The 12,242-nt window shown below is 51.5% G+C and overlaps 1 protein-coding gene across 36 annotated transcripts in view; it reads left to right on the top strand.

The window, feature by feature from the left end:
- Positions 1–12,242, top strand: part of TACC2 (transforming acidic coiled-coil containing protein 2) — a 186,365-nt gene that overhangs the window by 44,041 nt on the left and 130,082 nt on the right. For 33 of the 36 annotated variants that reach the window (XM_074338945.1, XM_074338935.1, XM_019752919.2 and 30 more), the window contains one exon: positions 6,594–11,870. The exons of the other annotated variants lie outside the window; for them this stretch is intronic. In XM_074338945.1, the coding sequence (XP_074195046.1) occupies positions 6,594–11,870 (5,277 nt within the window). The remainder of the gene's footprint in view (positions 1–6,593; positions 11,871–12,242) is intronic. 36 annotated transcript variants of the gene reach the window in all.

Below are 12,242 nucleotides of genomic sequence, written 5' to 3'. Positions count from 1 at the left end.
TGATTTGGGCCTTTTTTTATGTCTTCCTTGTCTCTACTTAACATGCTCAATCTTTCCTCCTCCTGAACATATGGAATACAGTTACAATCGTTTTTAAAAAGTTCTCGTGTACTAATTCTATCATCTGTGTAATTTCTGGGTCAGCTTTGATTTACTGAGTTTTCTTTTCATCGTGGGTCATATTTTCCTGCCTCTTTGCATGCCAGACACTGGACTTTATGCTTTTGGATTCTGGATATTTTTGTATTTCTATAAATATTCTTAAACTTCGCTCTGGGATGCAGTTACGTTACTTGGCACAGCTTAATTCTTTTGGGTTTTGCCTTTATACTTTGTTAAGTGGGATCAGGGCAGTGCTTAGTCTAGGGTTAATTTTCTCCACTGCTGAGGCCAGACCTTGCCTAGTACTCTAACAAATGTCCCAGGAATTATGAAGTTTTCCACTCTGATGGGAATGGGAACTATTCCCAGCCTTGTATCAGCTTCAAGAATTCTTCCCTCTAAACCTTTCAGGTGGTTTGTTCCTAGACTTGGGTGTTTTCTATACAAGCATATGCTGACCGGTGCTTTGCACTTATCTGGAGTTTCACTTTTCTGGTATTCTCCCTTGGGAGCCCTAGCTGCCTGGGTCTCCCCAGATGCCCAGCTCCATTTCCTCCTCAAGTCAGGAAGACAGTTCAGTTGGGTGCTTGCGTCGGGTGCCACTTCCTTCTTGTAATTCTTAATTTTTTTATATGACACTTTTCAACCTAGGCGCTCTGAAAACACGGAAAAGCCAGCATATCAAATTTCTTTTTTTTTTTCTTGATTTTCAATGTAAATGCAGCAAAACACCTGGCATTTATTTTAGGAGAGGTGGGGGGACCCTTCTAGACAAAAAAGAGTAAGAGAGATGATGCCATGGTGTCATGCGGGAGACCCTGCTCGCTGCGCCATTTGTCGTGCGGGGTGGCCTTGGGGTCTCTGCTCCCGCTCCCCACACAAGAACGCAGGATACAGTGAGGCCAAAAAGGAACACCCACGGAGCCATGAGTAGGGGAGTCATACCACTATATTCTCGCTGGTGGCTGGGTTGGAGAAACAGGAAACAGGAGCCACACAATTCTCAACCCTCATTACACTGCTTGCAGGCTCAGCCACCATCTTCTTGCTAGCCCCCACTTTTTTTCCCTCTCTCTGCTAGCGTAGCCACAGCAGTTATATTAGTGGCCAATGGCTCACTGGTTACAGCTGATGGCCAACTAGCCACAGCTGACGGCCATGCAATCACAGTTGATGGCCATTTACTACCTGAGCCAGGCACCTGTCTATGTGAGGCCAAGAGCCTGGAAACTTCTTTCTGGGGTTCTGCCCCCACACATGGGCAAGAGTTGTTTTCTTTTCAAGAGCAGCTTGTATCAAAAACATTCATAGTTCCTTGTCTTTTTATGGGCTCAGATGCCAATTTTGACAGCAGTTAATCTTCCCAAACTCATCACTGCAGCTGTGTTAGTGCTGGGACGGAATCTGGGATGGTTTTCACGTCTTTAACATTGAACCATCTTGACCCCTGGTAATGCTGACTCATTGACTCTCCCTCACCTCCCATTGAGGTCTGTGGGTCTGCAGAGAGGCATGTTTCAATGAAATAGGCTGGTGACTGGGACCTTCATCTATTGCTTGGGTTGCTCAGGCATTGTGGTCTGTTTTTTTCTAGCTCAGAATGAGTGCAAAAAAGTTAAAACTGGATTAAAAATACAAAGCTGAGTCTGACGGAACTGCCAAGGTCAGTGGGCTCCCTGGCATCTGTGCAGGGGCCATTGTTAGGATGGTGTGTGTGGACTGGGCCAAATCTGCTAGGATCACAAAGGAGTTTCAGAGGAGGTGCCTTTCTACGTGAAATCCGTGTTAAGGTTTTAAAGGCGTGGCAGTTTTCATCTCCTTATTAACTTGAGAATTCTTTCCTCTACATAGATCACTTACAGCATAAATTGCTTTTCCAAAGTCTCTGGAATAGATGATGCAAACCACAGCGCAGGTCCCAACAAGCACTCCATCCACTCAGAATATTGAAACGAGACAAGACACAGTCTCCATCATCCTCCAGTGGGGGAAATGGTCACCAATGTTAATGGCAGCTGTGACTAGTGCCGTCACTGGGTGGGCCTGTGAAAGGAGGTCTGATCCGAGAGGCTGGGTGAAGACACTTTGCTGAGAAGTAAAGACGAGGGTTGAGGCAGGCTGGGGGAATCCAGGCTCCAGGCAGACGCAGGATGGGGAGCTCTGTGTGGGATATTCAAGGCAGGAAGTTGACTGGAGCCACAGAGAGAGCAAAGTGAAGTCACCTGAGAGTCCCCCCACCCTGGGGGTGACAGAATCAGGCTTTCATTTCTAAGCCATTGCTCTGGCTGCAGCCTGGAGAACAGAATGGATGGGAGAAGAGGTGGGATCAGAAATCAGTACAGGGAACGTGGGAAGTGGCCCGGTGGAGCCGGCAGCACAGGGCTTGAGCCTGCTTTGCAAAGGGGCTCTGCACGTCCAGGTCTGGTGTTGGACCTCTCTGGGAACATTTCGTCATGTGTGCAGTGGCCGTGGGGGGGGCATCCTCTCTACCGGGCAATCGTAACTGCCAAGTGCTTAGCGTGGCCCTCTCCTTAGCAAGTGCTCAGTGCAGGGCAGCTCTCCATCCTGACAGTTTTGCTGTCTGCTTTTGCTGATCTTAAAGCGGTAGTGCACGGCCATGCTTGTTTTTTTTCCCTCAATTGGCCTTCTTCCTCCTTTTAAGCATTCCTGGTCGGCTGGTGTGTTGTCTTCAGAACTACCATGTTTCCCTGAAAATAAGACCTAGGCAGACCATCAGCTGTAGTGTGTCTTTTGGAGCAAAAATTAATGTAAGACCTGGTCTTATTTTAATATAAGACTGGGTCTAATATGATATAATGTAATGTAATGTAATGTAATATAATGTAATACAATATAATATCGGCTCTTATTTTAATATAAGACTGGATCTTATATTAATTTTTGCTTCAAAAGACACATTAGAGCTGATGGTCCGGCTAGGTCTCATTTTCGGGGAAACACGGTATGCACTTAAGAACCCCTCCGGATGTGATTGTCTTCAGCTAGGGTAGTGGGGAGGGCCTTTTCTGTTTCCCCATGTCTGCTCAGAACTTTGCTGCAGCAAATCACCCACCTCCCAGGTCTGCACCTCATGCTTCTCCCTTTGTTGTGTGTTGGGGGGTGGGGGAGGGGGGGAGGCTGCAGTCCCAGTGCCCTCCCCACCCCATTACAAAGGCAGCGCCCCCTTCAGGCTGAAAACCTTCCATTGAGAGCCCAGCCCACAGGAGCGGGCCTTTGAATTCTGAGCAGAACCTCCATCCCACACGTTTCGACTCAATCTTGAAGCATAAAAGGACATTATGTAAGCTTCGATTAATGCAGAGCCCTCAACAGAAGAGTTCTTAGAATTTTTCCTGCCCTTAGGCAAATCTGCTCCTGGTGTGTGGCTTTAATCTGGCTTTAAAAATTGCTTCTGTTGAGTCATCAAAGAGATTGCCGTGCTCAGTTTATGGGAAATAAACCGAAGGCTGGGTTCTTGTTGTGGAGAGACATGTGCCTCGCACTCAGTGGGAGGTTTGCTCCTGGTTGCTCTGTGATAAGACCCACAGGTTTTGAAGGGGCCCAAATCCAGTGGTTTATCCTCTTGCCCCCAGATGACAATGACTTCTGTCAGCCTGAAGGGAACACACACGCCCCTTAAGCTGGCAGCTCCTGCCAGAGGTGGGGACAAGGAAATGGCCTTGTTTGTCTTATTACCAGCTTGGAGGGGGGTGTGTTCTGTTGTTCTGCGCTCCTTGAGCAAGCCGACCTAAATAGGAGCGCTTCCTTTCAGAATCACACACCATTAACTACTAACCAGTTTGACCTCTGGTTAATAGGTGGGACACAATGAAATGCCAAGTGCTTATTTAAAGGAAAATCACCAGATGTGTAGTGCAGAGTTGCTGGTTCTGGAACAACCCATTGAGCCAACAGCCTCGCAGTTTGTGAGCCCTCTTGAGCTTCATGCTTTCCAGAAGGACAGGCCTGGCTTCTTACCGCACCCCAGATGGTTTTCCACGTGCCAGCCAGTGCTGGGCCAGGGCTCTTGTGGGCATTTCTGTCCTCATAGCCATTTGGGATTTGCAGGGATTCATATAACTTACTCTCTGAGTTTTCTCTTTGCTCTTGTCAGCTCTGCTTTTGGGTCAGAAAATGATAATCTGGTTGAAACAGTAGCCGACTCTCTCTTGGGTCCATCTTGAATCTTTCAGTGCCTCAGGCACTCCATTCTTGTCAAATGTTCAGGAGCAGGCATTAAATAAGGATGGCTGGTGTAGTGATGGTGTGAACACACCTTCTTCTAGGATATCATAGGATGTCACATGCATTTCATAGGTGAGGGGCTTAGTGAAAGGCTGGAATGAAGTCAGGGAGCCTCTTGGCCTCTGTCTCAGTCTGTTCAGGCTGCTCTAAAGTAATTCAGCTCCCAAAAATACCACGGACTGGGTGCTTAAACAACATTTATTTCTCATGGATCTGGAGGCTGAAGGTCCAACGTCAAGGCACCAGCAGATGCCATGTCTGGTGAGAGCCAGCGCCCTGGTTCGTAGATGGCCATCTTCTCCTGTGTCTCCCATGGTGGAAGGGACAAGGGAGCTCTCTAAGTTCCCTTTTATAAGGACACTAATCCCATTCACAAGGGCTCCACCCTCAAGAACAAATCACTTCCCAAAGGCCCCACCTCCACATACCATCACCTTGGGGATTAGGTTTCAACATAAGAATTTGGGGACAAAAACATTCGGCCTCCCTCCTTGGAAGTTTTTATCGGGGAGGCAGCATAGAGTGAATAAGATCATGGTCCATCAGATCCAAGCTTAACCGCGCTGTTCTCAGTGTTCTCATCTGCAAAATGGCAGCAATTAACACCCATCAGCAAAGGTAAAAGAGACAGTCCACGCAAAGCCTTGATGTCCAATGAATTTCATCCATTATTATTTTCCCAATTTTTCATTTTGGAAACTTGTAACCTCAATAATGTTGAGAGGATAGTACAACAACTATCCTTACGCCTATTGTGTTAGTCTGCTCAGGCGGCCCTAACAGTGCCACAGGTGGCTACAACAACACAAATTAATTTTCTCACAGTTCTAGAGGCTGGAAGTCCAAGGTCAGGGTGCCTGCAGGGTTAGTTTCTGGAGAGACCTTTCTTCTTGGCTTGTAGATGGCACCTTCTTGCTGTGTCCTTTCGTGGAAGAGGGTGCTCTTGGTGTCTCTTCCTCTTATAAGTACACCAGACATATCGAATTAGGACTCTATCTGTATGACTTCATTTAACCTTAATTACCTCCTTAAAGGCTCTATCTCCAAATACAGTAACGTTGGGTGTTAGGGCTTCAACGTATGGATTTGGGGGGAGGGGCACAATTCAGTCCATAACACACATTTCTAAATTTTAACAGGAATGTACTTCACCTTCCCACTGTATGCATCTCTCATATATGAATGTATATGCATTGCCTTGCATGGAAAGCTAGGATTTTGGTACTGAGCATTTTAGAGCAGAATTTTTTCCACTGGTCATATCCAAAACACTGTGGGTTTAGGTGTGTATGAATGTGTATGTAACACACAGTTACAAGAAGATTCCATGCATTTTCCTCCCTATGATAACCTTAAAGAAAATGGCGAGAGCCTTTAGAAAGCCATACTTCTGTTACCTTTCTACTTTTTCAAAATGTAGTATTGGAAATGTATTGTCTTAAATTTAAAAATGCACTTAATTAAAACTACATAGAATTGAGAAACACCGTCCAAATAGAGCATGTGAAAAGCTATTTTATCAATAAGTTGGTAATTGTTTAGCTATAGCAAGTCCATAATTCTGAGTCTGGTTCTCCCAAGTTCCCTGGCACACTTCATAGTTTTTCTTCCCACAATGTCCAGCTAAAGTGTATTCAACACAAATATGGGTATAAAGTAATTCAGCTCCTAAGAGTTATATATAGGTCACATGCAGAAATTCCACAGCTAAATAGAACTGACTTTTGGATTATGCCTCTCACAGGACCACCTGTTAAAGGTAAAGAATCAAGTTAACTATCGTCAAGAGTCGCTCTTTATTTCAAAGCTTGGCTGTGCTCACTTGTGCCGTTTTCCCCCCAACATCTAAGGATCCCCAGGAGTGTTTGGGACCTCCTTGTAAACTACACAGAATTGGTTCAAACCCTCTATCATTATATTGAGCTTATTTAAAATCTAGGAGTTTCTCACATTTTAGACTATTATGAGTTATTTCTGTATTTCCCTATTCAGTACTGACCAGCACGGAAAGCCCCAAACTGCACGTTTGAGGTTCCCTGTGTTGATTTTTGGAGAAAGTGATGGCATGTATAATGGTTATGGAGGGATGGGACCGAGGGGGAAGAGGGTCTCTTCATGGGGAGGAATGAGCTGCATGGGGACGGTGCGTTTTGTGGCCTGTGGGGGGGGGGGAGTTCCTGTGATGTGGGTCTGTCCTTGGCCTCCGTGGGAACCAATAAAACATTCGGTGTTCTCATTGTTGGCAGCGTTGGGCCTGGAGGCTCCTGCTTGTCTTCTGAGGGTGCCGCCAGCTTGGATCCGCGCATCATGTCCCCAGAGGTGACTGAGCCAAAGAAGCTCCCACATAAAGCCAGGGGCCCAGAAGGTTCTCCACTGCCCAGCCCACCAGCGTCCTGGGAACAAGAGTACCCCTCGGTCTCCATGCCCTTTGCCGAGGGGCCCCCGGAAACTTGCTTGGCAAGCCCAGCAACAGCACCTGAAGACTGGCCCTTCACTCAGCCCATCGCTCAGCACCCCAGGAAGGAACCTTCTCCAAATGCCCCAGGGGCGGTGTCTGCCCCTTGGGGGGACAGTTCTACTCAGCACAGTGTGGTTTCCATCGTACCCAGTTCTGAAAGAGGGGAAGACCTGAAAGACGGGGGACAAACCTCCACATCCTCCAGTTCCACCAATCAAATACCAGGAACTTCACCAGCACCTCCCAGAGAGCCAGTGAAAGGACAGCTGTGTGGAGAGAATGGCCAGCCTGGTGGTTTCGAGCCCCAGGACAAAGAGGCTGCAGGTGGCTTCCCCCCGCCAGAGTCTGGGCAGGTGACAGCTTCCGTACAAGTGGCCCCCAGGAGCCCTCCTGCACCCCAGTCAGGCAAGGAGAGTTCAGCTGGCCTGGAGGAGTGCCCCCCAAAGCCCAAGACCCTGACCCCACAAGATCCGGCCCCCAGAGCCTCAGACAGAGGAAACTGCCAAGGAGAGGTACCGCTTCAGGATTTAGCTGCTGACTTGGGGCTCCCTGGGGCCTGCCATCCCACGGGGAGCAGCTCAGGGCCTCCCCCAGAAGCTGAGGCAATTGCTACTTCCCGGAAAAGCTGCCAGCAGCAAGTGGGGGCTCAACTGCCCTGGGATTCGTTGTGTCCCGCCCTGGCGCCAGGGGCCGGGGGCTCTTGGACGGAGACTCCGGATGCCAGTGATGCTCAGTGTCACTCCCAGACAGGGACATGGGAAACTGAGCCCAGTAAAGCTGTCTGCGTGGCAGTGGGCCACCAGTCTGAAGGGGCTCTGCTTGTGAGCACTGAGGAAGCACGCCCAGCTGCAAGCCTCACTTCACAGACAGCTGCTCAGGCTTCTGTTGCTGCAGAAGAGCCCAGCTGGCTGGCCAGGGAGGTGGTTTCAGGGGCTGAGATGCCCATTCTTACAGATCTGGCCAAAGAGCTGGCAGATGCAGGGTTGGTGGGACAGGAAAAGCATACATCAGATCTTGGAGGTGAAGGAGAGGGTCCAGAAGGGAGCCCTGGAGAGGTTGCTGCCTGTTCACTCCAGGAGGAGAGAGGAGAACTCTGGAACAGGGAGCAAAGCCTCAAAGTCCAACAAGGAGTGCCGCCCCCTCCTCCTAGTGCATCGGATGAAAGTTCCAGAAGGTTACCGGGGCCAGAGGACGAACCCAAGGCACCTGACAGCCCAGCTGTGGCTAAGGAGAAAAGCACACTGCCTGGGGCTGACCCTACACAGCAGGAAGAAGCCCTAGAATCACTTGATGGTGTAGATCCTGGGAACCTGTGGGGAGAGCCACCTCAGGCCTTCAGCTGCAAGACCAACCCAGAGATGGAGAAAGAGGAGGTTTCTAAGCTAACCAGTGACATGGGGAGCACGTCCTCAGCTCAGCCCCTCAGAAAGGAGGAAGCTGGGTATGCAGACAGGCCCAGCTCTTCATCAGAAGCTGCAGCTCACAGCCCAGTGGCCTGTGTGATGCTGGGAGAAGCCCATGTGGTCCATGAGTCTGGCTCAGTGCACAGGCCCCAGGAGCAGGATTCTGTCCCACCCTGTGGGCCAGATGGAGCCAGTGAACACGTTATTCCTGAAGGAGCTTCCTGGGAGGGGCCGGGATTACAGCCCAAATGTCCTGACACCCTTCAGGACGTCAAGGGACTGGGAAGAATGGACTCTCTTCCTGCTTTAGAATCTGAGAAATCAGATTTCCTGTCAACTCCTGCTGCAGAGGTTGTCCCCAAAGCTCAGGAGGTGGAAAGCTCATCTGACGTACAGACGAGGAGCCTTCCATCTGTGCAGGGGCCCGGCAGCTGTGAAGGGGAGGGCCTGCTGACATCCCCCCAACGCCCTGGGCCGGAGCGTGATGCAGCTGGACAGGAAGTCCAAGCTGAGGGGCCACATCCACCCGATGGGGAGAGCTTAGCAGTGGACTGTGGGCTCACGATGCTGAGCCAGCAGCAAGATCAGCAGGGAAACCCATCCTGCCCAGGAAACAGCTGGATACAAATAACTGCACCCGAGGGGCCCGCAATGTCTTCTGAGAGCCATCTGCAACCATCCCTGTCGGACCCAGGAGCATCTGTCTGTGATACGCTCGGGGAGAAGGCCCAACCCTGTGAAAAGGAGAAAGACACTTCTCCAGGGGATCCAGGTTTTAAGAACCCAGATGCAGATTCTCCCCAAATCCACGTGAAACCTCCTGTGAAACCTCCGGAGGATGTGAGCTTGCCCACTCCCGGAAGAGAGGAGCAGGCTTCTGGATCAGAACTTCTAAGCGAGCTCCTCAAAGGCAGCCTGTCTGATGTTCCAAGTTCAGCTCCCAGGGATGCAGATCTGGAGAGTCCTGTGACCGAGCAGTCGGAGCTGTCAGCACCAGGAGAGAATGGGCCAGAGGGAGCCTGCCCTGGCAGTCAGTCCCCCAAGGTCTCGCCTTGTGCAGCAGACACCTTACAAGACTCCTCTGTCACAGTTGGCTTGAGCAGAAAGGAAAGTTGCTGTGCTGGGCCGGGGCTGAGCAAGTCCCAACAGGAGCTGGTTGCTGGGCCAAAAGGCAGTCGTCAGCATGAAGAAGCCTGTTGCGGGGATGCAGGAGTTTCTGAAGCAGCTGACACTCGCCCCCCACTCGAGGGCTTGCATAAGACAGAGAAGGCAAGTGGGAACACAGTGGGGGCCCCACCTTGTTGGCCTGACTCAGTACCACTCCTGGATGCAGCTCACCGCCTGCCAGCCCCAGTGCCTGCCAGCCCCAGCGTCACACCCACTCAGGATGCTCCAGAGAGAGAGGCATGTGATGAAACCCAGGAAGGCAGGCACCGACCAGTGCCGGCCCCACGGAAGGAAATGGAGTGCCCCAATGCCTTGGATGCAGAGGCCCGAAAGCTTCTCGGAAGTTTCCCATCAGCCGAGGCGCGAGGTGCAGAAAGTGGGGCCACTGAGACTGGTGGGGGTGCTGGTGAAGGAGACCTGGGGATGCAGCGAGCTCCAGAGGCGCCAGGAGAACCTGCTCTGAGTGATGGCTTGCTTCAGACTGAGCACGGCCCCTCCCCCGGGCAGCAAGCTTCTACCTCTGCCCCAGGTGAGCCTGGCCAAGCTGACCAGCCCTCAGCCAGCTCCCAGGATACCTTGCTGCCAGCGGGAGAACTAGGTGGGATTCTAAGGAACACAGTGGATATGCCTGCAGCCCAGGCTGTCCCTGACCCAAAGAGGCTTCTGCCATCTGGGCCACCAGAAGAGGTTGTTCCTGACACTCCTTACCTGCATATCGATGGTGCTGCCAAGAAAGGGGCAGAAAATTGTGGAGTGGAAGTGATTTCCTCTCAAGGTCCCAGAGGTCCTGGTGAAAGCCCTTGTCCCATAGGGGAGCCCCTGCTTGCCTTGGAAAACGCCACCTCCAGGAAGCTGTCTGCTGGCCCCCTTGCCTCCCTCTCTGAGCCAGGAGCTGCAAGTGGGGAAATCTCTGTGGGGCGAGCCAGCAGTGGAAGCCCCAAAGCCGGGACCTTTGAGGGACCTGTGGACTCTGTGCCCTACCTGGACAGGATGCCGCTACTGGCCGATGGTAAGGAGATGACAGAAGAGAAGAAAGCGACAAGTGATTCTGGCGCAGGCACCCACCCCTGTGAGCTTCCTGCGTGCCCTGACAGTAAGGAGGGCATGGTAGGGGAGGCAGCAGGCGGGGAGAGGATGGTAGAACCTTCCCAGGATCTGAAGAAGGGCGCATCATGTGTTGTGGACGCAAGCTCCAAGCAGACCAGCATGGTTGCCGGGCTCCCTAACTTCAGGGAGCACATCACCAAGATCTTTGAAAAGTCTGTGCTTGGAGCCCTGACCACGGATCGGCCTCAGCGCGCATCGGGAGAAAAGGCAGGAGCTGGGAGGAGTGTGGCAGGCAAGGACCTGAGCGTGTCATTAAGCCCAGAGAAGCTTCCGGATGGAGTGGCTGTAGCCCCTCTACCTGCCCCTCCTGTTGGACTCTGGGTAAACTCAAAGGAGAAGAGGCATGAGTTGGCTTTAGAGGCTGACGTTTCCCATCTGGTTCCCCAGGACCCAGCTCCAGAAAAGCTGCCAGGGCTGGTAGGGCTGGCCGCAGAGCAGAACCTTCCAGGTTGCAATGTGGGGAAGGAAGTGACTGGTGCCCCACAGATGCCGAAGGAAAGCGAGAAGCCAGAGGGGGCCGGAGAAGCTGGGCTGGGGCTTGGAGGCCAGGCCCACTCCCAGCAGAGAAGCAGCTGGCAGGAATCAGCTTTGGGTCCTTCTTCACAGGCTGCTTCTCCAGGGACTCTGGTGGAGAAAGCTGCTGATTTGCAGGTGGCTCCCCAGAGCCACAGGGAAGGGGACTTGGTTCAAGAGGATAGAATTCCTTCTGGAAAACAGCACCAGGAAACAACCACCAGCAACAGTCAACCCAGAGAAGATGAAGCCCGGGGCTTTGCTCACACAGGGGCTCCAGGTGACGTGCCACTGTCCACCTCTGCTCAGGGAGTGTCTTCTCCCCATGGGGATGTTCCGATTATGGCTGAGGCTGTCAGTGAGCCCTGGACCCCTGACACACTTGCAGGTGAGAAGAGGCGTGGAGGTGCTGCTGGAATCTCGGAAACACAAAATGCCCAGGGCAACCAGAACACCCCTGAGCCAGCAGCTGGAGAAGTGACAGACATTCCTCTGGAGCCCAGCGTGGTGGCAGGAACTGCTGGGGAAGCAGAGGGTGACGTCACTTTGAGCACAGCTGAGAATGGGGCACGTGTGTCTGGTGACCTGCCGGAAACAGGTACTATGAGCATGTTCTCCGGTGTGGCTCCTGCCTCCACGCCGCCAGGGAGCTGTGGGGACCCAGGCTGCTCTGAGGGGACTCCGGGGATGGAGGCTGCAGCCACCCTGTGTGGAGAGAGCCCGGCTGGGCACCTGCAGGCTGAGCAGCAGCCCCGGCCTGAGCTTCCCAGTCCTGCTGGGGACAGGAAGCTGTGTGTCTCCTCACCTCCAGAACCTGATAAAACTTGGGACCTAAAGCTGCAAAACCTGGTTCCAGAAGCAGTTCACGCTGAAAGGTACTTAAAATCATAAATTCCCGTGGGAATGTGGGGTCAGCTTCAAAAGTGATTCTCATCCGATTTCTATAAGTCAAACAGACGGGCAGTTGGTAATCTAAGTTTTCCATACCTAATTGTTTACATTTACCTGCTTACAATCTCCTCACGGGCTGAGATTCTGAAACATGTGAGTCGTGGGTGGTGTGTGGGAGCTGTTTGTTTAACATGTCTTATGCCTTCTCTTGTGTTCCTTAATTCATCGCACTTAAACTGTTTGAAAAGCATGAAATGTTTACTGGCTGGCAGTGCACTGTTGGTCATAGGTTATAGTTAATCATACGTTTTTCTGGAGTCCAGATACATCTGCTTTGAATCTGGATTTATTTATGC

Source organism: Rhinolophus sinicus, linkage group LG07, assembly GCF_036562045.2.
Source record: "Rhinolophus sinicus isolate RSC01 linkage group LG07, ASM3656204v1, whole genome shotgun sequence".
In the NCBI taxonomy this organism is placed as follows: Eukaryota; Metazoa; Chordata; class Mammalia; order Chiroptera; family Rhinolophidae; genus Rhinolophus; species Rhinolophus sinicus.
The sequence above is the reverse complement of the archived record's forward strand: the minus strand, read 5'-3'. Positions and strand labels throughout refer to the sequence as shown.